The 27,222-nt window shown below is 41.7% G+C and overlaps 2 protein-coding genes across 3 annotated transcripts in view; one reads left to right on the top strand and one right to left on the bottom strand.

Moving 5' to 3' along the window:
• Nucleotides 1-5,668: 5,668 nt before the first annotated feature.
• On the bottom strand, nucleotides 5,669-21,692 carry LOC131422559 (acyl-coenzyme A synthetase ACSM4, mitochondrial-like). Of its 2 annotated transcripts, XM_058569884.1 has the most exons (4): nucleotides 20,079-21,692; nucleotides 15,873-16,083; nucleotides 13,588-13,795; nucleotides 5,669-5,905 (listed from the first exon to the last, which is right to left on the bottom strand). In XM_058569884.1, exons 1-4 carry the CDS (start codon nucleotides 20,136-20,138, stop codon nucleotides 5,752-5,754), a joined length of 633 nt encoding a protein of 210 aa, XP_058425867.1. In that variant the 5' UTR covers nucleotides 20,139-21,692; the 3' UTR covers nucleotides 5,669-5,751. The 2 variants fall into 2 exon arrangements, with proteins under 2 accessions (XP_058425867.1, XP_058425868.1); XM_058569885.1 differs by lacking the exon at nucleotides 5,669-5,905 and having other exon boundaries at nucleotides 12,906-13,795.
• LOC131422557 (transport and Golgi organization protein 1 homolog) overlaps nucleotides 21,005-27,222 on the top strand; it is a 53,300-nt gene continuing 47,082 nt past the window's right edge. The window contains exon 1 of the mRNA XM_058569883.1: nucleotides 21,005-21,192. Coding sequence (XP_058425866.1) covers nucleotides 21,083-21,192 — 110 coding nt within the window. The 5' untranslated portion in view covers nucleotides 21,005-21,082. The remainder of the gene's footprint in view (nucleotides 21,193-27,222) is intronic.

Below are 27,222 nucleotides of genomic sequence, written 5' to 3'. Positions count from 1 at the left end.
GCTATCAAGTAGGAAGGACCTGCCCAAATGGAGCCAACATAAAGAACAGCAGATCCAAGAAATAGAGAGTAAGTAAGTTTTGCTAACTTCAGAGGAACTCTTGGATGTAGCTGTATCTGAAGACCTCACTTAGGTGTGAGCCAGTAAATTCCTTTTTTTTTTCCTTAAATCAGTTTAAGTTGAGTTTCTGTCACTTGCCACCAAAAGAATCCTAATATATCCCCTTTGGGACACAACTTATTTGTAAAGTTGATTGCCTAGGGTACATTTTTGCCACATGAGTGCCTCATAATGAGAATTACATGACTACTCTTGATTCACTCCTTAGAGTGGTCAAATGGAAAGAACTTGAAACTATGAAATTGCTACTTTAATTAGTGACATGCACTCTACCTCTCCTCTGATTGGATCTGGACTACTAACAACAGCCGATCCAACAACTGCTGGGTGCTCAGTCAGTGCACTCTCCACTTCAAATGGCCCAATACAGTACCTAGAAGAGAAGAAGGCTTTGGTCACTACACTCCCCAAATAGGAGATCTCCCCTGGCAAAGTGTTACTTTCTTCAAGTGGCAAATATACAGACCCAGAGGAAATGATGACATCATCGGCTCTGCCGACAAACCAGAAATACCCGTCACTGTCCATCACTCCTCTGTCTCCAGTGACATAAAAATTCCCCCTTATCGTGGTGGCAGTTTTCTCTGGATTGTCCTAGGAATCAGAGATGACTTCAGGGATTAACTTGGTCAGAATAGAAAAAGAGGTATGAATCCCAGGATGTGACTAGGACATTGCACATTGTGTTTCTAAAAGAAATTAATTCTTTAAAAAGGTAGTCCCTAATGTAGAATACCAAAGGTCCACGAGTATAATAAAGAGTAAACTTCTCTTCCACCTCCAGCACCCTGTATGCCCCTCCCCCGCTCCGCAGCCTGCCCGGTTGTCCTTTCTGAGGACAACCACTGCAACTGGCTTCTTACACATAGAATTTCATCTTTACAAAACTCTTAGGAGATAGATGGTATTCTCCCCATTTTACAGTTGATGAAATAGACTTGGATTTTGTGACTTGCCCAAGGCTACATAGCAAAACGTGGTGGATATGAAATTTGGATCCAAGTCTGTATGACTCCCTGTACCACCTTTTCTATTAAAGTGTAAAGAGCACGTTCTGCATTCTTGTACCACATATTCAGAGAAGAAACAGAAGGGCCGTGTAGAGTTTAGTCTGAGGGCAATTTCCCCTTCTTTGCCAGATGGTAGGATGTTGCCATTTTCATCTATAATCTACAATAAAAGAACAATTTAGGTTCTTAAAATTTTCTTTTCACAAAATGAAAATGGGTTGTGAATAGTTGTATAATGAGTAGCAGAAACTGTAAAACATTCTCTCTCCTTTACTGAACAAGTCAGATGTTACCCACCTGGACATTGTAGGGTACTACTCCTTTCCCCATCGAGCCCGGTTTAATTTCTTGTCCTTTCAGGTTGGCACAAATTATTCCCTATTGAGAGGACATATTTTATATAAGTATGTAAAAATTCATTTTCTGTAGCTATTTTTATCGTGATAATGAAACTTAAGACTCAGTTTTGACTGATTTTCCCAGTATGCAAGCTCATCTTGTGCAATACATTATTTTAGACCAGTGGTTCTCAAACTTGAGTGTGTATCAGAATCACCTGGAGCACTGTTAAAACACAGATTGCTGGGACCCATCGCAGAGTTTCTGATTCCGTAGGTCTGGGGGTGGGGGCATGTGTGAAAATTTGTATTTCTACCAAATTCCCACGAGCTGCTGATACTACTGGTTTGAGGACCAGGACCACACTTTGAAAACCACTCCTTTAGACTAAGGGTACCATCAAGAGCACCTTGGAATAAATTCCCCACTGGGGCTCTCTGGGGTCCTTCCCAGTGCAATGGAAAGACGAGCTGCTCAATTCTGAACCTCTCCAACCCCTAGTACCTCTGAGACTTCTCCTGCATTGGGAGGAGGCAGGAAGATTGTAAGGAATAATCATAATTCCCCTTCAGTCAAACCTAATTGGGCAATTTAGAGGTTTTGGTAACTATTGGCAAGGTAAGATATTCTGGGAAACTCCATAAAAATTTAGAGCAGAATGGGGGCACTTCAGGGGCTCAGTTGACAGTCCTGGGGTTTAAAGGCTCCCAATGTGCTAAACTTAAACTTGGCCCATTAAACATACCACTTCTGTCTGTCCGTAGCCCTCATATAGCTCCAGCCCAGTTTGCTCCTTCCACTGTTCCAGCACCTCCGGGTTGTGCGGCTCCCCTCCCGTCAGTGCTGCAACTTCTTCAATTTGTATCTGGAGAGACAGAGTTGTTGGAGGTCTTTAGGGAGAGAAATCTGAGGGGCTTCCATTACAAGATAATTAGGACATTCAAGCAACAAGCAAAGGAGCTGGGAGAGGCAAGTGTCAGGGAAGTTTATTCAATGAATATTTGTTGAGCACCTAATATATTGCCAGACATCGTTCTAGGCATGTGGGGTATGTTAGTGATTAGAACAAAGATTCCTGACAGAGCTTACATTTTAGCAGGCTATTAAAGAGGGAAAAGGGTAGGAGAAAATGCTAATAATGAAATTAAGCATTTATTATGAGCCAGGCGGTATAACAGCTAATGTTGATTGAGCATTTCCAATGTTGTAAGGGCTTTAGGAGCACTCTCATAATCCTCACAGCCCCTGTTTTACAGATGAGGAAATTGAGGCTGAGAGTAGTTAAAGAACTTGCCCAAGACCTCAAACAAGAAAGGGCGGAGCTGGATACTCTGCACTTACTATGAGTCAGGGATCTCACCAAGCCTGCTGCTGACACTGAATTCTCACCACCACCCCATCAGGTGGCTCTTAATCCTCTCTTATGGGTGGAGTGAAGGGAGGCTTATCAAGGTCATCTTCAGTGTCTGAGTCACAGGTTAGTCAGTAGCAGAGCCCCGCCTGTTTGACTTGGAGCTCAAGCTTTGTAACCACTGGCCTTACTACTCAGCTGCCCCCAGGACTCAGGTGACAAAGTCTGGAACAGCCCGACTGATACAGTGAGGTCCCAACTGAGCAGGAAGGTGTGCTAGGACAGGAATGGTGCCTATTCAGAATAACTCTTGAATGTAGTCTATGCAGAAATTGAAGTATAATGATGTACACCTGAAATTTATACAATGTTAGAAACCAATGTTATCACAAAAAAAAAAAAAAAAACCTCTTGAATAGCCTTTGAATTACTTTGAGGGCCACAAAAGAGTTGACACGGACTAGGATAAGAGAAGATTCCTGTTTACTCTGTCTCTCATAGCACTCTACCTCCTGGACGTCCCAACCTTGGGGGAACAGGATGGGTGAGCCAGCACCACTTAATTGATTCTCTCTTCCTTTCTCTCTCCTCATGTGTTGAATTCATATTAGTTAGATAAATATATATTGGAACTCCACTGGATGTTCAGGTGATTTGCCTAAGTCGAATATAATCTGCAAGTCATAAGACTTTATTAGCTTCTCTTTAAGGCAGTATAAATGTACTTGTGTTTTTGGGGGAGAGGAGTGGGAGTTCTGGAACTGTAGGGCTCTGATTGTCCCCAGGAAAATATTCAGTTGCCTCTAGTTGTTCTCTGTTATTCTTAAACTGGGGGGCGATTTTTGCCCCCTAGGAGACTTTAGGCAGGCAATATCTGGAGACGTTTTTGATTGTCATGACTGGTGGAGAGGGAGGTGCTGCTGGCATCTAGTAGGTAGAGGCCAGGTAGAATGCTGCTCAACATCCTACAGTGTGCAGGACAGCCCCCCACGACACAGAATTATTCAGTCCAAAATGTCAGTAGTGAGGAGACTGAGAAACCCTGGTCTTTCCTGTTCTGAAAAGGGGAGATCTGTGATGCTGGATTATAGCTTTTGTTTGTGGTTCAAGTGGAGATTTCTGCCCAAGTACCTCTTCAGGTCTTTCTGCACAAGCATCCGGTACACAGTGGGAGCGCTGCACAGGGTCATGATGGGATAAGTGGTAAGCGTCTGGATGATGGAGAAAGACACAGATGTCAGAAGTGGTTAATTAAAGGCCACAACTAGAGCTGATGTCTAACCTCTTAATCTCTTTCATTAACATGTGCCCATCTCATGGTCACTGCTAGGAATAAGAAAGCAAATATTTATTAGTTGTTACTGGTAGGTGTATGTCTTTTGGAAATTTCCAATTATTGGGAAGAATGTTTATATGTTACAGTAATAGACATACACAATCAAATTCAACAAAAAGTAAATTGTCAAATTTGAGCTAACACTGTTTCTATAGAAGACATTAGTCCTTTTGAATGGATGGGTTAAATGCATAAGTAAGGCATTTTTCGGGCCTTTTCTTAATTGTTTAAGATTTGCTGGGCTCATTATACCTCCAGCTCCTTAAACTCAAATAATGACCTAGACATCTTAAATCTGGAGAAATACTAATATTTTAGAGATCCTCTTTCTAGAGAGGTTCCACTGTGTCACGTAATGAATTGACAGTTTGTATTAAATTTAAGCATTTGGGATAATGCTTTCATGATGTATGTCTACGCTATCTGGATTGTCATAGATCAAGAATAACTTTTGATCTGTAAGTGTGCATTTCTACTGTGTGTACTTGCTTCCTAGATTCCAACTGTTCATAATAAGTGTAGTGTATATAACAAAGTGTGTCAGCCCATGACAGTTTTTATAGCACTTAAAATATACACATTATCTTTGTAAAATAAGAATATTATTTAATATTATATTAAGATATATTAATATCTTATTGATTAATAATTTCAATAATTTTCAATATAGTAATACTTCAATATATTAATATGATTTATTATTAATATATCTTTTAAAATATGTTAAATAAGAGTATTAAAATTCTTATTTTAATATTCTTAGTTAAATATTATAAAATAATATTTTATAAAAAACAATATTCTTATTTTAGAAATATAGATTTTGAAACTGCTAAGTTAATTATCTACTTCAGGGCACTTTGCAAACCTAATGTAGAGATCCCATTTCTTGTGTTACCCCACATTTCTGTTAAGACCCTCAAGACATCTTGTCAGACCAGTTAGCAAAATAGCAGGGTGACTATAACTTTTATTCACACACAGGTGTGGTGTTTATTTAATAATATGTATTTTGTTAAACTTGATTGATTTTTCATGGTTGAAAAATAATTGGCCTGAATCACATTTTTCTGAAGACTGAAGAAATCAGAGTCATCTGATACCTCAATCTAGCTGTCTCTGGCTGAGGAGAGTCATGCCTGGCTTCAAAAATATTGGGTTCTGAGGATTAACATAGTGAGAAGCGTTGGGTGAGAGGAGAATGGAAGGAGCGGCTCTAGGAGAAAGGTGACCCCACCTTCAGTCTCCTCTGCACAGGGGTTCGGATTTATCAGCATTGTCTTTGTTTCACTGAATCAGAAACCAAGGATTAGTTTAGACTTGAGACTTCTCATCTGTTATTTAGAACCAGACTCTTAAGCAGCCACAGATTTTGTGACACTAGCACATCCTGAACAATTTGAACAATTTGAGAGTGTTGTGGATATTCCCTCTCCACTCTGTTGAATACATTCAAAAGCCAAGTTCCTGGAGACTTCGCTTCTTGAAAAGGAATGATTTCCATAAGCCCAAGAAGCCCTGTATTCTGAGGAATCATTTTTCTGTGGTTTTGGGGGAGACAAGGAAGAGATGTAGCTAGAAGTCATGACTTACATCTAGGAAGGTGTCACTGTTGAACTGGGCCATCTGATGCACAAAGACACGGCTCCCTGAAGCCAGGAAGACAACACACTGCCAATGGCGGCCTTGACCCAGCCAGTGTTGGACATGTTCCATATGATATCTGAGGACTTCACGTCTAGCCAATACCTACATGACACGGTGAAGCAACAAGACACACCAGAAAAATCAGGAAAGCAAACAAACTAGTGTCTTTGAGGACTGGCCAGAACCTCAGTGGCTACAGAGGAGGATCAAAAGAAGCCCCAAGGCAGGATAAGCAATTTTACCCCCTGCTTTTGTTAGAGGACTTTTTCAGAATCCTAAATTGTGTGAGTGGAGTGGGAGGCTGAGTTTGGCATGATTTTCAGAGTTTGTCCATTGATGCAACAAATATTTATTGAACAAATATTATATGCTAGGCACTGTTCTGCCTAGCATAGTGAGCAAGGTAGACCAGATCTCTGCTCTTATTTTAGGGAGATACTGAATGAGCACATAGTAAAATGAGTAATTATATAAATCACTATCATAATTTTAAGTAGTGATAAATGTTATGAGGAAAATAAAACAGGTTAATGTGATAGTTTTAGGATATCTAGGAAGGCCTCTCTGGGTGGGGAAATTTACCTGGCAATGAGGAGAAGGAGCCAGACATGCTGTTGTGGGGATTGAATCAAGGTTGATTCCTAAGTTCTTGCTTGATCAGTTGGTGAGATGATGCCGTTTACTGAGCTAAGTTTGGGCAGGGGCATCAAGAGTGCTGTTTTGTAGCTGTTACACTGGAGATATCTAATAGCCATCCAAGTAGAGGTGTCACCTAGGCAGCTGGATACACATGTTGGTGGCTCAGGGGAGAGTTTAGCAAAAACAGAGTTGCCTCACTACCCTCCACAGAGGGTGCACCCAATTCCAAGGCTGCTCTGAGAGTGCTGGGCCATCTTGGGAGAGCCTGTGGTCCCACTGGTGAAATAAATGGCCATTGGTTCTTGACTTCCTGTCTCCACACAGCTGTGCCTGGCAGGGGTGGATCTGTAAAATATGGACCCCAAGATGGTGGCTGAAGATGGTAGACCAGTTTAACTCTGGTCTACCAGTTCTTTTGTTCTGCTTTGTACACCTTCTTTTGCCGGAAAAACCTGGGACCCTGTCACCGTAGCCAAATCAATGAACACAGTGACAAAGGATCGAGGAAAAGAAAAATGGTTTAATTTTGCCAAGCAAAATGAGGCTGCGGTGGGCTCATGCCCCCAAATCCACAGTCCTCCTGAGGCATTAGGAGTTGGGGTTTTTAAAGGAAAGTCTATGGGAAAGAATGTATCCTTGGTGACTGTGATCATTTGTTGGAGGAGGGATCCCAGCCCTCTGGACCAAGCTGGCTGTTATCTCTATCTACAGCAGGAGATTTAGGGCTCCATCAATCAATCTTCTCTCATCATCCGAAATATGGCCTTGGGGAGTGGACAGCGACTGCCGCCAATTAACGATTACAAAGTTTACAAGGTTTTAGGTAGGGGATGGGGAGCTGTGGCTTTGCAGTTCAGTGTCTTCCCATCAGCCTGCATTTAGCTGAGTTAGGGAAGCTGCAGGTCTATCTGTTTGTCTATCCCTGTGATGAATGGTGGATTTGGTGCCAGGAACCAGGAGTCGGGGCGCTTCAGCTTCTTAATAATTTCGAGATATCACTCTCCCTGTATCAAACCTCAAGAACTGGTAATTAGCCAGAGTTTCAGTTTGTAGCCACCTGGGCTTTTAATAATTTATTACCTCCACTTGCCTTGTGGAATTCAGGGCCACAAAGGATAAAACAATATCTACATGTGAATGTAACTTAGAGAAGCAGGGAAGGGGGAATGAGTGTTTTTTGGTTTTAACCCCATATATGCTGGGTTCAACGCAGGGGAACAGATATCAGGGCCAGCATCACTCTTGTTACCAGAAGATGGTTAATAAAACAGAACATAATCCAGAGCCTCCTTGAGAAGAATTTCCAAAGAAATCTTAGAGGGACTTTGCAGATCAGTGCTAAGATTTAACAGCTCATCTCTCTTTGTTAAGCTCCACCTCCCTATAGGCCAAATGGAAAGGGAAGATAGCTTTCAATGTCAATAACAAAAGGATGTGTATTTTATTTATTTAAACATTTTTTTCTAAGTGCTTTTTTTTACTCTATGAATTTTAAAAAATCAATATTGAATTTTTGTAAATTGTTATTAACATTTCAGGAGTTTCTATGATTTAAAGGAAGATCTTTTGGCGTTTGAATCAAACTTTTGATACTTTTTATTCAATATCTTCATTCACTGACTATTCGCAGACACTGTTAGGTGCTCACCAAATAGCATCCCATTCTTCTCGCACTGATAAAACTCTAATTTTGTTCAGCTATCAGGCAGTCATGTGTTTCAGGGGAGACTGTTCCCTGTATAACTCCAGGGGGTGAATCTTGATTAACCTAAGCCAATCATGGTAATTCCTTTCCTTACCAGGGACTGGTTTAGGAATGGGCACATGATAGTTATGGTCAGTGAGATTTAAAGACTTTATGGGAAATGTTTCCTTGTTCTAAAAAGAGACATGAGGAAGGGATGCTGCCTTTCCCCGCCCCGCCCTTCTTGTTTTCTAGCCTTTGGATATTTTTGTGAAAGTATAGGGTATCTGGAACTACCCTAGCCATGTTGGGATCACAGGGGGATTAGCAGACACACTGAGGATGGCGTGATGGAAAAATGAATGAATCTGGGTCCATGCTCACTTCATCAAACCACTGAATTAACCACGTCTCATTCCACTCTACGTCTATACTTCTTATTTGTGATGTAATAAAATTGTATTGTTTAAGTTACTTTTACTTGGGTCTCCTATTACTAAAGCCAAGAACATTCTAACTGATACCAATATCTGTGTGCAATTGTCTACACAGACAGCTCCAACAATTCCTTCTATCCCTGTATAAGCATGCCGCTCACTCATTGAGGGGTAGAGCCTACGTCCTGTCTCCTTGAATCTGGGCTGGCCTCATGACTTGCTTTGACCGATAGAGTGTGGCAGAAGTTCTGTGACAGCCTAGGCCTCAAGAGGCTTTATAGTTTTCACTTTCGCTGGGGGTAACCCAGCCACCATTAAAAATGTTCAGACTGTCCTGCTGGAGAGAGATGCCATGTATGGGAGAAGTGAAGTGTTTCAGTGAACAGGCAACACCAAAGCCTCAGACTTATGAGTGAACCCACTTGGGTCCTCCAGCCCCGGTCAAGATGATGTGGAGCAGAGACAGCTGCCTCTGCTGAGGCCTGCAAGAACTTCTAACCCACAGAATAGTGAGCAAATAAAATGATTTTTGTTTTACACCACTAAGTTTTGGGATGATTTGTTACTCAGTATTGGATAACTGATACAATACCTAGGAATTTTTGAGACTCTTGTGTCACATTTTTAATTTCCCAGGTTGAAGGAAACTGGGTTGAGGATGCCATTTTAATTCATCCTGATGATGAATGAATAAGATTGTCACTGAAACTGTAAAACAGTGAGGATTAGTTACATAAAGTTACACCATATTGTCAAATATGATTTCAAGAAATATTAATGTGGTTTTCTTGGTAACTCCCCTCCTTCCCTCCCAAAATAGAAAAAGATTATTCAGTTGTATTGATTTTCTTCAGTATAGTCATGCATTGCTTAATGATGGGGATATGTTCTGAGAAATGCATTGTTAGGCAATTTTGTTGTACTAACATCATTGAGTGTCCTTACACAAACCTAGATGGCATAGCTTACTACACGTCTAGGCTATATGGTATTAATCTTCTGGGACCACCATCATATATGCGTTCCATCATTGACCAAAACATCGCTATGTGGTACATGACTGTATATATATATATATAGGGTGAAGTTGGTATGTGTTTGGCTGGAGAAAGGGGGGTTTCTTCACAGTATCTAATACCTGAAAAAAAAAAAAAAAAACTCTTGTTTTGAATGCTTCTTGATCCAGCATGGAAACCTTTTGATATAAGTCTTTTCATTTTTTTTTCTTTTACTAAAAGAAGAGGCATAATCTGTGAATGCCAAATAAACTTTTTTTTTTGCAGGGAAGGATTTGCCCTGAGCTAACATCTGCTGCTAATCTTCCTCTTTTTTTTTTTTTTTCCTTCCCCAAAGACCTCCAGTGCGTGGTTGTATATCCTAGTTGTAAGTCCTTCTAGTTCTTCTATGTGAGCCACTGCCACAGCATGGCACCTGACAGATGGGTAGGGTGGTTCCGTGACCAGGAAACATATCCAGGCTGCCAAAGTGGTGAGAGCACCCAACTTTAACCACTAGACTATCAGGGCTGGCCCCCAAAGAGATTTTTACATGGTGATTCCATTTTCTGACTTGTCTCTCTTTGGATACCTGAGTTATGTCTCTCTGGATTTTTCAGAACTGATTATATGCTGATGACCTCCAGAGTTATATCTTTACCTCCTTGAGTCTGAGGCTCATATATCTACCACCTGCTATACATTTGGATGTTCCTGGACCCCTCAATCTCAATATGTCCAACTTTAAACTCTTTCTCCAGCTGATAGTACCCCACCCACTCAGTCACCCAAGTTAAAAAGCAGATCAGCCTTGACTCCTTCCTTCATCCTCCATGTCCAATCAATCTGTAAGTCCTGCTGATTCTTTAGTTTGCCTCCTTCCCTCCACCCCCTTCACTGGAGCTCAGATTTAGACCCTCATTGTCTCTCCCCTAGATTAGGCTCCAACATGGTCTCTTGGATTCTAATTTGGTTCTTCTCAAATTCATCCTCTTCCAGCTGCCAGAGAAATCTATTTAAAACCCGGAACTGACCTTGAGACTTCACCTCTTAGAACTCATCAGTGGCTTCCCTTGTTTACAGGGTCAAGTTAAAGATTTAGCATGGTGTATGAGATCTTTATATAAGAGGCCATAATCTGGCCTCTGCTTGCTCTTCTGGCATCTACTTTGACTTCATATTTTGTTGCCCAGGCCCCCAAAACTGCTTGTGTCCATTCCCTGCACATGTTAGGATGTTTTTACCTCCATATCTTTGCTCATGCTGTTCCTCTGCCTGGAACACCATTTCAATCCCCTTAAGATCAGAATCCAGGGTTCTAGACCCACAAGGAAGGGCCCTTTTTGCTAGGATACGAAAAGAGAGTCATCAGTCTGGCCCATAATTTTGACATTTTCCCCATCCTACTATAAATATTCTGGAAAGTGTTCACAGACTTTTATTCTTGGGAGGCAGAAGGAGAGTAAGAGGCCTTCAAATGAACTCCTTGAATAGAAGCTTGACTCTAACAATGTGAAATTAGCCCTCATTATTACTACATGTGGTTTTCTGAAAGACTAGCCAATAGTTGGCAATGACAGCTGTTTTTCCTTAGTTTTTAGAGAAAGAATCCATGGCATTTTTGGAGTTACAACACTCCAAAGTTGTTTGTTTGAAATAGGGATTTCCTTTATCTTGAAAACTATCCTCAAAATGTGCAAATTTCATCTTGAAATTCACATGAGTTCAAAGGCCTTTTTCTTTTGTGAATTTTGTGGTACCTTTATGCCTTCTTGGCACTTCAACAGAATGTTGCAGAGTTGTTTAGGACAGGAGTCTCCAAAGTGGGGGTACATGCTGCCCAGGGGTATGCGAGACAATGGGGATGGGGAGGAAAATAGGATAACTTCAAATTGTATGTATTCTTTTATTCATCCTTTAAAATGTTTATATTTGATATTTATGTAATGCACAAAAGTACATGTATATAATTTATAAATAAATAAATATACATGTATTAGGGGAGTATGTTAACAAATATGTTACTGATGGAGGTATATATTCAAATAATCTGTATACCATTACCTTAGGGAGTCACAGAACTGTGAGTGATTATATTAACTTGAAAATGATAATAGTAATTATAATTACTACAATATTTATGAAGTGTGTACCAGGCATAGTGCTAAACACTTCACATGCTTCATCACATTTGATTCTTTTACAACCCCGTGAGGTAGATACTATCCTTATCTCCATTTTATGGATAAGATAGAGTTTCAAAAATGTTACTTGATTTATCCAAAGTTCCACAGTTTTTATAAAGGATACAAATAGGTCCACTGGCATGGTGCTTGGGAGAAAATTTAGGGATTGACGAATAGAATTTGGTTTACATCAATTAGTAGGAAAAAATTTTGTTCCAACAAAGGAAACTGCCCTATTATCACCGACTAGTGCCCCAAGGAACTCAAGGGTGAGATTGGAAGCATTTAACTGTTTTTATGTTAAGAAGACACAACCAGCAACCACCCTGAAGCTAACCAAGCCTCCCTACAAGAGCTATGCCCTTGACCTTGCCTTAATTTTAATATAAAGATCTCTTCAGAAGGAGATTAAGCCTCATTACCGTAATCTGCAGTGTATGGGGAAGCATGTTTTCCAACTGAGCCTGTGCAAGCGAATACCTGCCTCTCCCTTTTGAATATTCATTCCACAACCAAAATAAAAGTTCCTGCTTCCCTTTGTTCGGTGATGCCATGACTTTGGAAATGATTCCTCATAGCCTCCTATTTGCTGCAAATACACTTTACTTTGTGAGACAACTTCCACTGGTGTAGAGTCTTACTTAACTCACTAGGAGGCGAGCCCACTTGGTTCAGTATCACTATTATTCAACAGGGTTTACTTGTCTTCCTTCTATAAGCTTCTCTGGAAGAGTTTTTTTTTAAACATAAGCTATTTAACAGCTCTTTGAATGATAATACCTTAATTAACATTTTACTCCCCTTTTTACAGTTTAGGAAGCGTTTTCTCAAATATAAGCTTATTTTATCCTCAAAACAACACTTGAGATATGTGCAGTATAATTATTTCCACTGTACATGTGAGAAAACTGAGGTTAAATGATCTGTTTTGTTCATTTATTCAGTAAATTCTTCTTACGCCTCAACTACATGGTAGGAACTGGAGACAGAGTAATCAACCAAACAGACAGACAGAGGCTTCACTTTCATGGAGCTTACAGTTTAGGGCAGAGGTTGGTGCACTTTTTCTGTAAAGGGCCAGATAGTAAATGTCTTAGGCTTTGTGGGCCATGTGGTCTCTGTTGCAACTACTCACCTGTGCTCTTGTGAGATGAAAGCAGCCATAGACAACATGTAAAGAAGTGTGTTTCAATACAACTTTATTTACTAAGCCAGATGCTAAGCCAGAATCAGCCCATGGGCCCTCATTTGCCAACCCTTACCATAGAGGAGAAAACAGAGAGTAAAAAAGGGAACAAATGAATGGATGTGATATTCAGATAGTGATGAGTGCTATGAAGAAAACAACAGGATGATGTGTTCGAATGGCTTGGAATTCTACTTTAGATAGGGTGGTCAGGAACAGCCTCATTGAGGAGAAATCATTTGAGCTGCAATCTCACAGGAAGGAGACAACGTAAAAAGGACTAAGGAAGAGCATTTCTTCCTAGCAGAAGAAACGGCAGGTGCAAAGGCCCTGAGCTGGGGGCATGTTGGAGGCATAAAAGGGTAGCCAGAGGGAGACAAGGCAGAGAGAGTGGTGGGAGATGTGGTCCATGAGTTACGCAAGGGCCAAGCCATGCAGGATACTCATGACAGGCCATGGTAGGAAACAGGGAAATGGAGGCAGAGCTACATCCCTTCCTTCTGTCCTTCAAAACCTTTTGTTAGGTGATTCTTTTCTGGGAGGGAGCTGGGATCAACCCATGGTATTGCTGAGTCCTTGGAGGCAAGGAGACTCCGAGATGTAGCTGTGATTGGTGTTATTGCTGGTACTGTAGATGAGGTGGGGGCAAATACTCACTGAAATAACTCCTGGAAGCTGAGCCATCCGTTCTGGCTGTGTGGACACAGCAGGAGTTTGGTCTTCAAGTAGGGATACTCTGACACAATGGACTCCACTGCAGGGACCACGTCCTCACTGGCCACAATGCACTTGGCCTTGGATGCTTGTAGTCGATAGAGGATGTCTTTTGCCGTCAGCTGGGTCATTCCCGGCGTGAAGATGAGCCCTGGGAAGGAGAGAGGGCCGTGAGCCGAACAGAACTGTTGTCCATTAGGTAAGATGATGACTGTGGAAACTTGAACTGTGTGCCTAGGTGAGGAGGAACTGTGGAATCCAGCCTTCAGCTATCCCTGCCTTGGTCCCCTGGACGTCCCACAGGACCCTGATCCTGATCACTGGGAGATCGTTAGAGTACTGGCTTCAGAGTCTGACAGTCCCTGGGTCTAATCCTGTCTTTGCAACTTACTAGCTTTGTGACCTTGAGCATGTTACTTGATCTCTCTGTGCCTTCCTTTCCTTATCTGTAAAATGGGGAAAATAATAGTAAGATGTGGAGTTGAATTCCTGGAAGGAGACTGTATTTATTGAATATATTTTAAAAGCTCTTAAATGTCATCCCCTCTTGAGAAAATGAATAAACATGTGATGATAAGGAAGTTAATTAAAAAAACACCTCGGAGAACCTCAGATCGTTCACTAATGTAAAAATATAAGATTGTTTATTTTGCAAACCACGTGTTCTTATAGGCTCAGAAATTATTAGTACTCTTGGTGGATTTGTGATATGAATGTTCAATGGATAGATATCCAGTCTGGGGGTTAGGAGGGAGGTTCTCTTCTAGCAGATCTTAGACTGCATACACTTTACAGAAGAAGCAAAATCTTTTGCCATGTGGTGGTGTACAAGCATTTCAGTATTCACTCATAAGATTTAACAATTCTGAATTAGAAAACATAATCCTCAGCTGCTTGCTTAACATTTAATTAACTGGGTATTTTTGACCGTTCAGCTTGTGGGTTTGTTTTAATCTTAACATTTCACAAATTGCCTAAATTATGTTAAGTAATATTAAATACATTTTTCATGATGTGTAAACCACCTTTAATCTCCTTCCACCCCACAATTGGTTTCACATTTGCAAGTTCCTTTTAATAGTGAATGCAAAAAAAATTTTGTATATTGCTGTTTTTATTTAATATTGGCAGTAAGAGCACTTTTCAACACCATTATGAAATCTTTATAATTATCCTTTTAATGATATCCCATCAAGGTGAGGCATCTTACTTTCAATTAGCAATAAACATACCTCAACTATACTTTAGTCTCAGGTAACTTATAATTTATTTAATCATTTCTATATAGTTGTTTCCAATTTTTTCTGTTATTAACGATATTGCAACAAACATCTTTGTATTCTCTACAGTAGTATAATCTTTGATATTCTTATTTATTTTTAATTGATTTATGAACATTTATGTTATGTTCTAGAGCAAGAATTGGCAGACATTTTTGGTAAAGGGCCAGATAGTAAATATTTTAGACTTTGTGAGCCATGCCATCTCTCTCTCAATTAGCAATTCTGCTACTGTAGAACGGAAAGAGCCATAGACAATATGTAAACAAATGAGCATGGCTGTATTCCATTAAAATGTTGAAACTTTATTTACAAAAACAGACAGCCAACCATAGGCCATGGTTTTTGCTCACCCCTGTCCTAGTGGGGAAGAGAAGCCTGTAGAATTTTTATGTAGGGTACATTATGAATTAGTACTTTGGGAGAAAATGTGTCATTGAAGACATGAATCTTTTTGTCTGGAAAGAGGCAGAGGTTTTCCTACTAGGATCCAGTCACATTCTCACAAGTCCTTGTGTTGTAAAATGCTTTTTCTTCCTTTTGCGTTTTCATATCAGGGAGAATCCAGATATATTCAGAGAAGTAAATTCTGGATCATCTGGATGAACACATCATAACCAGCCCTGCAAAGAAGCGTCAGTACCCACATTTGCCTTTATAGAGCTTTGTGTTTAAATCTCAGTCGCATAGCTTTCTAGCTGTGTGACTTTGGGCAAGGTTCTTAACCTCTCTGAGCCTCAGTTTCCTCTCTTGCAAAATGGGCATCATAATAATACCTACGTCTTATGGTAGTTATTATTATTACATCATGATGCTCTTAATTTCAACTCTTATTTTTCTGTCCTTTGTAAGCATAGCTTCAGTCAGAACTAACAATTCAGAAAAACCTCAACCTTTAGTGTCTCTCTGTTTCTGCATGATTTAGAAATGTTAAATGTTGGCACTGACCTGTTCGCATACAAGCCATGTTTATGAGCCACCACTCTGGGATTCGGGGCAGAATCACGGCCACTCGGTCTCCTCTCTTTAGGCCACAGGGCTTGGTAAGCACGTTGGTGGCCTTTCGGGACAAGGAGCCCAGTTCTCCAAAGCTCCATTTCACCTCGTTCCCTTTGCCATTCACCCACCACAGGGCTGGGTTGGCTGGTCTCTCTCCTGTCTGGCCAGGGCACGCAGGAAAGAGAGAAGGCTTATAAATGACTGGACACCAAGTAGACGGGACGTCTGCTGTTACCTCCTCTCAGCATCTGTGCCGGTGGGTTCCAGTGACAGCACCCCAGGTTGTCTTTGGGGGAACTACTCCTCTCCTATTGAACACAGCCTTGGTGAGACAACCCATCAAGGTGCTCGTCCTTCCTTGACCAGTGGGTGGGCATGTGACCCAAGTTGGGCCAATCAGACCTTTTCTCTCTGATTTTAAGTTTTCTGAAAAGAACCAAAAGATAGAATATGGTTGGAGCAAAACCTGTCTATCTGCTGCTGGTACTTATGCATCCTCAGGGAGCTGTCCTGGTTTCTGTCCTTGCTGAGACTGACTCCAGCTTCCAACCCAATTTTGTGAGCTCTCCCATATCCCTCCAATGAATGTCTTTCTTGCTTAGGTCAGGCTCTGTTCCATCCAAATAACCCTAACCGGTGTACTAAGGTTGATTAGGGACTTAACATCTCTTTTTACCCAAAAGGCTGAGGGATGGGTTTTCATGGGTAACAAGGAACAGGGTGGAGGGCCTTTGGGGGAAGGGCATCAACTTGATTGATTGATTTACTTCTCATACATGATTCTACAAAACGAGTCATCTATACTGCAAAACCTCTTTGCTTTATGTATTACCTGGAAAAAAAATTACTCTCCCTTCCTTCCCCTATCTGGAATGCTCCTTTTACCTTCCCTGATTGGGAAGTACTTCAAAGCCCAATTTCCATTTTACTTCCTCTGTGAAGCCTTTCTTAGCCTCCTTCTCTTCTCTTTCTGACTTCTCCCTGTTCCTGCAGCTCTGTGCTCATATTCCAGGTGATTCCATTATACTGTACTGGGTTCGGACTTGAAGAGGGCTCCTTGGCCCTTTCATAAATGAAGTCCAAGGGTAAGCCCAGTGTGGTAGACTGAATAAAGGCCCCCCAAAGATATCCATGTCCTAACCTCCAGAACCTGTGAGTATGTTACCTTATATGGCAAAGGGGACTTTGCAGATGTGCTTAAGTTAAGGATCTTGAGATGGGGAGATTATCTTAGCTTATCTGGGTGGGCCTGATGTAATCACAAGGGTCCTTGTAAGAGGAAGGCAGCACTTGGCATAGCACCAGGAAAATAGCACAGGCCCAACCAATGATAGTGCTCTATAGACTTGTATGTAGACCCCCCTAGCCCCTCCACCAACACATAGAGGCCTTCTAAGGTTTGCTTCTTGCTTCTCTTACAGACCTTCTGCTTCATCTACCCTTTCTAGGGTTGGACCTTTCCTCTTTCTATAACCTTCTATGGCTCCCATTGCTCCATAGCATTTCTGGTCCCGTAGAGCCAGAAAGTGAGCCACATAGGTAATTTAAAATTTTTTAGCTGCCACATTTTAAAAAGTAAAAAGAAACAGGTGAAATGAATTTTAACAACATTTTTTACTTAACTGCATCTATCTAAAATATTTCAACATAGAGTCAATATAAAAAAAATTATGAACAAGCTATTTCACGTTAAAGTTTTCAAAAGTTTTTGAAATCCATAATGTATTTTATGTTGACATCACATCCCAAATTGAATGCTAAAATGTTATCAAAAACATTTGATCTCAATTCAGAGTTCATTAAATTTGCTGTTGAAAAACTAGATTCACATACTCAATGTGTCCCAGACTTACATAAAAGTTTTCCAATAATTGAATTGTATATTAGATTTTAAACTTAAATTGCTTAAACTTAAATACGACTTAAAAATTTAGTTCCTCAGTTGCACTAGCCACATTTCAAGTGGTCAACAGCAGCATCCTCATGTGGCTGCTGGTGACTATACTGGACAGCCCAGATAGAGAACATTTCCATCCTTCTAGAAAGTTCCATGACATTGTCCATTGTGGCTCCTGCTGAAATGGGCAACCCTTGCTGATCTTTGATCCCTGCACCCTCCTGCTACATATCAGTGAAGGGTCCCCACAATGCTCTGCTCTACAGCCGTTAGGGTCAAGTGGTCCTCTTTATCATCCTGACTGCAAGGCAGGCCCAGTCTTCCAGCCTCCTCTCAGCCACTTCTGCACCCCTCTTGGGACACTTGTGGATGCTCTCCTGTGTTATGTTGGGGTGCCAGGGATGTCTTAGGTTTTCTCTTCCACATCATCATTTCGTTTTTACTCTGGTGGCTGCGTGTTGGCATTGTGTAAGGGGAGAGGCATCTCTATATGGGGATATACAGTCCTGTGAGCTTCACATGAGCAGTGAGGCATAGGGCCTCTCAGTCCTGTGGCTCCCTCAGATTTAATGCCCACTGTTTGTTTGTGCGTGGGGGTTGGTCTGGCCGTGGGATACGTGGCATAGAGTCCCTTCTTAGGCAGCCACACCACCCACTCTCTAGTTAACCTTTATCTTCTTTGTGGCAGAATAAGTGCTTTTACCTGTTCATGCTATCTTCCCACACCTCATGCTCTGAGTTATCCAGAGTCTTTTGTTCTTGATATTCGTAGCCAAGCTTCTGGAGACACACACACACATATGCACACACACACATATAGCACAAAGATACACAATATTTTACAAAAAGCCTGCCTCTTCAATTGAAAACCTTGTTTTCAAGATTACTGATGTTTGTAAGGGTTTCAAGAGCACATTTTGGAACTCAAAACAACCTCAGTCAATATCTCCAAATATCACCCCACTCAGTCTTTAAAATGTTGCTGAGGAAAAAGAAAATAACTCTGAGTCCATACTGATTTAAACAAATGATTCAATAAATAAATAAATGGGACATAAGAATTCCAAATAATTTATGTGGGTACCCCCTGAAGGAAGTGGAGCTTAACTTCCCACCCCTTGTGTGTGGGTTGCTTAGTGGTGTGATTCTAAAGAGTAGAGTACAGAAAGGGGGTTGGGAGTAACTTTACAGTGGAGAAACATGGAAAACACTAGCTCAGCGAGGTGATCAATGTTAACATCATGAGCAATAAGTCAAGTTAATAGCGTGCACCCTTGATATGGTGCGATGAGAATGGCATTTCTCCTCTGTGACCTTCCGTCCAAGAACCAGTGACCTCAAGCTAATCGTAGGAATAACATCACACAAACCCCAAATTGAGGGACATCCTACAAAATGCCCAACCAGCACTCTTGAAGCTGTCAAGGTCATCAAAAACAGGGGAAGTCTGAGAAACTGTCACAGACCAAAGGAAACTAAGTAAGGAGACACATAATGACTTGGTGTAATATGGTATTCTGGATGGGATCTTGGAACAAAACAAAGGACATTAGGGAAAAACAAGTGAGAATTGAATGAATCGTGGAGTTTAGTTACTACAAATCTATCTATCTCGGTTTCTTAATTGTGACAAATGTGCTATGGTAATGTCAGATGTTAACAACAAGGGAAACTAGATGAGGGGTATACTGGAACTCTCTGAAATTTTTATGTAAATTAAAACTATTCTAAAATAAAAATTATTATTAAAATTATATCCAGGGAAACAGGATAAAGAATGGATTAACCTCTTTTAAAATGTACCATTGAAAGTCAGTGTGAAGAGGAAATAATGGTGGCTGTTTCCAATATGATTTCAAGGTTTGAGAAGTTGTGCAGTGCCCAGCAGGTGGATACATCATCAGTAAATAATTGTGGTTTTTAAGGAATGAAATGGAGTAAAAAATATTTTTCTTTTAATAAAAGGGGCTGAGGGGCTGGCTCGGTAGCATAGTGTTTAGGTTTGCACGCTCTGCTTCAGTGGCCCGGGGTTCGCAGATTCGGATCCCAGGTGTGGACATACACACCACTCATCAAGCCATGCTGTGGCCGTGTCCCATACACAAAATAGAGGAAGATTTCCAGAGGTGTTAACTCAGGGCCAATCTTCCTCACCGAAAAAAAAAAGGGGGGGGTACCTGAGGAAATGAAGGTAAATAAATAATAGGGTAGAAAAGCAAGATAAAAACCAGAGTGAGATAAGTACACAAAACACATACCACAAAGACGTATCTATTTGCTAGAAGTTTGCCAGAAATTTGGCTAGAGCTTTCTTCCATTTAGCTGAAAGAGAGGAACGCGATCAGGCACACGTAGTGTCCAAAGATAAATACCAATCAGTGTCCTAGAAAAATCCCACTTTTTCCTGATATTTAGACCAGAGGGAAAGTTTTCCCTTGTATCTTACTGTGCTTCCCTCAGTTCTCAATGTTCCAGGGGTGACCCCTATGTGGGCTACGTGTGTCCTGCTGTTGTGGCCTGTTTGCTCTCCCTGTAGGCGCCCAGGGAGGCCGAGTTATGCTCCTGGCCAGCTGTTGTAATGCTCAGCTGCTTGTAGTTGTTGTGGGCCCTTCAGTCTCTTTATCAGATGTGGGGAGCCCCAGCACAGTTGGCTGCCAGTTCTAATACCACATTTGTGTTGCAGTATTTCTTTTAAGTGAGTAGGCCCCCAGCGTGGCAGGTTGTTAGGCTCAGGGCCTTACAATTGCTGTAAGCCTCTAGCCTATTAGGTCTCTTGTCAGCTCTCTGAGGATTGCAGCTGGGTGAGGCTGGCCTCAGGCACAGGAGCACCCAATTGTTTCAGGCTTTGGAAGGTGGGGCAAACCTCCTATGTGGGTCTTTGAGAAGCACAAGTCTTCTGCAGCTGACAAGCCCTGCCGCCCACAGGTCCACACACACAGTCAACACAGTCCTGCCCCGTGTGAGCGCCCCGACCTCCCCAAGCGGACCCAGTCTCTCCAGGGCGGGAGCCCCACACACTCCGCCACCGCCCCACACTCTCCACCTGCTCCTTGTGCACGCCCTGCCCCGCTCAAGTTGGCTCAGTTGCCAGGCTGCAGAGAATCCAGTCACCAACCTATGCAGGCCCACAAGTTGCCTGAGGGCTTGTTGTTGGGTGGGGCCAGTCTCTAGGGTGGGCTGCCTGCCCTGGCTGAGCTGGATTAAATCGGTGCTCTAGCGGGTGGGGCAGACCCTGGGCTAGCCGGCCCCAGGGAGAACTCCAATGACGTCTGTGTCAGCACGCTCACACCAGCCCACAACAATGGCCGCCGCCAATGAACCAGTCCCTGGAGAGGTCTCACCCCTCACTGAGATGCACTCAGGGCCTATTAGGTGAGTCTCTTGTCACCAAAGCACCGTGCACCTTTCTTTCTGGTGATTTTAGGTTGCTTTCTGAAACGGGTGAGTTTGCGCGTGGGCCCTTTAAGAGCCAGTTTTAGTTTCTTTGTGAACTGGGTTTTCTGGGGGTACGCCCCAATGCTTTAGTAGCAGGCAAAGTCAGATATTATGCCGCTGGTCTCGATTGTGCTGAGTCCACAAAATGCCCACAGCGGGGGCGCTCCCGGCTCAGGGCCCCGCGCCTCCAGGGAGGCTGCGTACCTGTGAGCTGCTCCTGGCGGCCGTGACGCTGGCGGCTTGTGAAGGCGGCATTTTTCCTCTCCAGAAGGGAGTCTCTGCCTCTTCCACCTCAGTTAGGATTGTCCATTGTTGCAGGAGTTCCTCTTATCCAGTTTTCAGTTCTGTCTCAGGGGTAATTTTTCCACGAGTAGTTGTAAATTGGCTGTGTCCACGGGAGAAGGTGAGTTCCAAGTCTGCTTACGCCGCCATCTTGACTCCGCCTCCTGTATCTTACTGTGAACATCATCTTCAATATCATTTCTACACTAAATTCAGCAATGAGTTTCTCTTTAGTTCATTTTTGTAGCCGGCGATAGCATTTCAGCAATATACAATTTGATAAAAGCAAATTCCATGAAGTTTAGGAGCAGAGAAATAACTGGAACACAGCAGCTAAGCCCAGATACTCTGCTGAGGTGGGAGTTGGATTGACATCCTCTCCAGAAAGTTGAGGAGCCTGATAAGGACCATATTAACTCTACATAGAGACAGGCCAGGGGAGCAAATAATCACTGGACACTGCAATATTTCAGGCTGTGCACTAGGAACAGAGGTGTCACAGATGAATGAGACATGGCGCCTGTCCTGGAGGGCATTACATTCTGGTTGGGGAGAGATATGTAAAGAAGTTAGTGCACTGAAGAGTTGCACGTGACATGTGAACAGGTTTAAGGAGAGTGTAGCTGATTACACCCTGGTGGTGGTGAGGAAGGAAGTGTGAGAGCTAGGATATGTTTTTCAAAGAAGAGGTATTTAGGATGGTTTCTCTGGTGATGTTGTAGTGGATGTGTAGGAAGTGAAGATTTCAGAGACACATAGGAGTTGGGAGGTGTCCCAGAGATGAAATAGAAAGATTGGTTGGCTACTGAACTCTGTTTCTGGCCCACATGAAACTGGGAAGAGCCAATACTATATTGGTCAAGACCTTTTTGGTTGTAAGTGACAGAATCCCAATCTATACAGCTTAGGGGGAGAAAAAGGACTTACCAGCTTGCTGAGTCAAGAATGCATTGGGGGCCAGCCCCATGGCCTGGTGGTTAAGTTTGGTGCGCTCTGCTTCAGCAGCCTGGGTTCAGTTCCTGGGCATGGACCTACACCACTTGTCGCCCACCATGCAAAATAGAGGAAGACTGGCAACAGATGTTAGCTCAGGGCAAATCTTCCTCAGCAAAGAAAAAAAAAAAGAAAATTGTATTGATCGGCTAAACCATAGGAAGGTCAGGGTACAGCTAGGCTTTAGGAAAACCAGGGGCTCGAACATCGTTAGGAGTCTTTCTTTCTTTGTGTGGGTTGATTGCATTTTTTTTCCCTGAAAATTGCTTTCTCTGCATGGTAGAAAATGTGGACCTTTGTTAATCCCTAGGTTTATTATCTTAACACCTCTGCCACTCAAGAGATTGACTATTTTATTTATACTTTGAAAAATTCTGGAAAAAAGCTTTGGGTTGGGTTAAATGCCAACCACAAGACCAATCAACAGAAGCGAGAGTGGTGATGGGGCCAAGAAAGAACGTGGAAGCTGTCATGATAGTCATATAGTTGAGGAGATAGGCTGTTCCGAGAAGTTGGTTGCTGGGCAGATAATCCTAGATATCTGCCTCACTTATGAAATGCTTGTTATCCACCAATGTCAGGACGAGGAGCTGGGGATGTGAGATGGTACTCAATCTTCTCTCTCCAGACTGTCGTGGAAAAAGAAATCACTAATTCCTGGACAACCTTCTCCTGAATTCTACTTCTCAGATATTCTCTCTCCTTAGTGCTTTCATCCAAAATTTAGGGCAGAGTCATCCAGCCATCGTCACTTGGGCATCCATTTAGCTCTTTGAGCATCTGTAAAGTCTGGATGCTTCATTTGGATTGTAAGTGCTGAATTCTGCCCCCTACAAAGGGCAGTATGTATTCTATGCTTGCTTCCTTGGTTATACAGGTGTCCTGTGGGAGCCTCTTACTTAAACTAGGAAGGCAAGATAAGTCACCACAAATAGTTTGCCACCAGCCCTCTAATGGTTCTTTTGGAAGGGCCAACATTTCTTCCAGTGATGATAAGCACCAGGGACCTTGTTATGCAGAAGACCCCAGGGAGTATATGAACATGCAGCTTGGACCATTAGCTGGGCCTTTGGGGGCATACTCCATCCCTGGTGAGTGAGGAACACAGTAATTATAACCCAGCATCGATTTCAAGGGGGAGATTGCAAATCGTATCAGAATAGAGAATTTACACTTACCCCTTAGGTAAGCTGCTTGGATCAGAGGCTGAGAATGTTGAATCACTCTTCAGGGTCTCATAAGCACAGCAATCCAGAAGCTAGGAGTCTAAAAATCCTCGGAGGTCTGCTTCACTTGGAAACTGTCCACATAATAATAATAGCTATCCTTTACATGCATACAGTACTTTATAATTTCCTGGAATCCCATACACTATTATTTTCTGTAATGCTCACAAAAATCCTATGAAGTAGGTACTACTAGTACCATTATTTTATAAATGAGGAAACTGGAACTCTGAGAGGTTAAGTCGTTGCCTAGGGCCGAATGTTATTTTAATGGCTGATTCTTTCTCTTTATCGTCAATTTTCAGCATAATGAGTTGGTGCTCTTGCAACCTGCAGTGGTGGCTAATGAATTTTTTTGACTAATACATTTTTAAAGTATGATTATAAGCTCATATATATATAATTTTATATATTCGTATATATACATATACACACACACACATAGTGTTTCAATCTAATGAAGTCATTTTTTTTAATAGCTCGAATTGTCCCAAATTGTCCCAAATGGGAGCCCCTTCAGGCTGGTTTCTGTGTCCTGTTGACATGACTCTGTCAGTCTTTGAAAGCTTACTTTCTTTCTGGCACAATAAGATGTCCCAGGTTCATCTTTTACATTTCCTGTCCAGGTTCTAAAATCAGCTGTTTCTCTAAGTAGAGAGTCCTGGTTTCTTGTAGTGAGAAATGGTATTTGACGGCCAGTTAATCAACCATCATTTGCTGTTGTGCTTTACTGATATAAGAATGGCTAATCAGGTTTGGCCTCATAGTATAGTATTAGAACAGCGACTGGGGCATTTTGGCCGATAGTGCACTACATCATAAAGGAGTCAGGAGGCAGGACAGTAAGTTGAACTGACCTCCCTGCTTTTGATTTCGTGTCTGTATAGCTGTCTGTATTTGGTTGAAGCCTACAGTTATTTAGGGCACATTTCCTCATCAAATATTTACCAGTTAACATACTTTGTACCAGACTCTGTTCAGGGTCCTGGAGATACACAAGGTACAGATATACAGCAGCTCATAGTTATTGGAATAAAAGAAATGGAGTAGGACTGTCACTGTCTTTGTCCCCCTTGGAACTGACAGCACGTAGATTAGACAATAGCTGACCATGAGTTGCAGTGTTTTCTATGCTAATATACCAGTTAGAGTGAAGGATGGTGTTACCATTGACTTCAAGCTCTATCCCCTGAGCCTTCTGGCCTGAGGGGATAATTGCTGGAAGGGAGAGTCATATCTTCAGGGGTTCCCAAGGGGATGAAGGGAACCTTAGATGCCAGGTGTAGTGATCAAAACATCAACTCCACTTCTTTCTCTAGGCCACTGGGCAGGACCACAGATGCAGCCAGAAGAAGAAAAAGCTGTTGTTTCCTATGAAGGAAAATAAAAAACCAGTATTTAAGAGTTTAAGCCAAATTAATGATCTGCATTTCAGGGCCCCAGATGGTGTAGGTTAAATTACCACACATATTGCTTCAGATTTTAGTCTAAATGTTGAGACAAGAGGGAGGTTTTCGGCTTGCCATGTTTCTCATTTATTCAGCTGGATGCTCAGATCATGAGAAACTCGGAGAGTGTTACTTTTGGACCTTGTTATGAAAAGAAGCTAATCTTGTCAACTTGCTGTTTTCTTGTTTAACCTGAGGGGTGACTCAAGGGTCACAAGGATTTATGAGCTTGTTTTACAGAAGAAAAATAATGCTTTCAAGGATCACCAGATCACCAGCCCCCAGCTGCTGCTGACACCCAGAAGTCAGATTTCCTAGGGGCTTATCAGGAGTGAAAGAAACAAGGTTCCTTTGTTTCTTTGAAGCCCCCCCTCTGCCAAACCCCTTAGCTCTATAAAACTCCCTGCTCTCTTCTCTTGTTAAGGTGGGTTTGAGAGAACCTATCCTCCTGCCTTCTTGTTTTGGCCAATTCAAACAAACCTTTCTCCATCTCCGAGCACCAATGTCTCAGTGATTGGCTTACTGTGCATGGGGCACATGAACTTGAGATTAAAAGGTTCAGTATCAATTTCTGAAAGAATTTTTGTAAGTTTGGTGTTATTTCTTCTGTAAATGTTTGATAGGATTTACCAGTAAAACTACTTGTGATAAGGTCGTTAATAATTATTTCAATTTTTAAAGTAGATATTGGATTATTCAGACTTTTTGTTTTATTTCGTGTAGAAAGTTATATTTTTCAAGGAATCTTTCCATTTCATCTACATTGTTGAATTTGTTGACATAAAATTGTTCAGAATATTTCTTTTTTTTTTTTTTTATGTCAGGAAGATTAGCCCTGAGCTAACATCCATACCAATCCTCCTCTTTTTGCCGAGGAAGACTGGCCCTGGGCTAACATCCGTGCCCATCTTCCTCCACTTTATGTGGGACGCCGCCACAGCATGGCCTGACAAGTGGTGTGTCAGTGCGTGCCTGGGATCCGAACCCGGGCCGCCAGCAGCGGAGCACACGCACTTACTGCTACACCATGGGACCAGCGGCAAGAATATTTCTTTATTATCTTTTTAATGTGTGTGAGATCTGTAGTGATAACTCCTTTTTCAATCCTGATATTAGCACACAAAATTATTGTTAAAGGATGATCATACAAGTGTTTTTTAAAATTAAAAACTGAAAAAAACCTCTGAATGTTTAACAATAGTGGATTAGTAATGTAAAAAACTTTAATATCTTGACAGATTGAATTACTATGTGGCCATTAAAATTATAGTAAAACTATAATGAAATACTATTACACACTTACCAGACATGGCTAAAATTTAAAAGATTCACAATAACAAATGTTGATGAGGATATGGAGCAACTGGAACACTTCACTCCCCTGTGGTAGGAGTATAAATTGGCAATTAGAAAACTGTGTGGCAATATCTATTAAAGCTTAAAGTATACATACTTTCTGACGCAGAATTTGCACTTTTAGGTATATACCAATCATAAATCTCTGCATGTGTTCACCAATAGACATGTAGAAGAATATTCATAGAAGCTTTATTCATGTTATCCCAAATTGGAAATAATCCCCCTCTCTCCTCAACTGTAGAATGGATAAATAAATTCTAGGTATATTCATGCAATGGAATTCTACAGCAATGAAAAAGAATGAACTGTTGATACAGATATAGATAATGACATGGATGAATCTCGTGGGCATTATTTTGAGAGAAAGAAACCAGACACAAGAGAGTACATACTGTATGATTCCATTTGTATGAAGTGCAGGAGCAGGCAAAGTTAATCTATGGTTTTAGAAGTCAGAAAAGTGGTCACTTGTGGAGAGGGGGCTGAGAGTAAAAGTTGAGATCAGTTCGAGGTGAAAGCAAGCACTTCATTCAGAGTTCCTGCAGTAGGGAGCACTCAAGGGAGAGGGACCTCCTGAGCAAAATTTCGTTGGGGTTTTCTAATTGGGTCATGGGTCAGAGTGGAAGAGCAGTGGGGAAGCCAGTTCGCTGACTCAGAGT

Source organism: Diceros bicornis, chromosome 26 (assembly GCF_020826845.1).
Source record: "Diceros bicornis minor isolate mBicDic1 chromosome 26, mDicBic1.mat.cur, whole genome shotgun sequence".
Classification (NCBI taxonomy): domain Eukaryota; kingdom Metazoa; phylum Chordata; class Mammalia; order Perissodactyla; family Rhinocerotidae; genus Diceros; species Diceros bicornis.
This window is presented reverse-complemented; position numbering and strand designations above follow the sequence as displayed.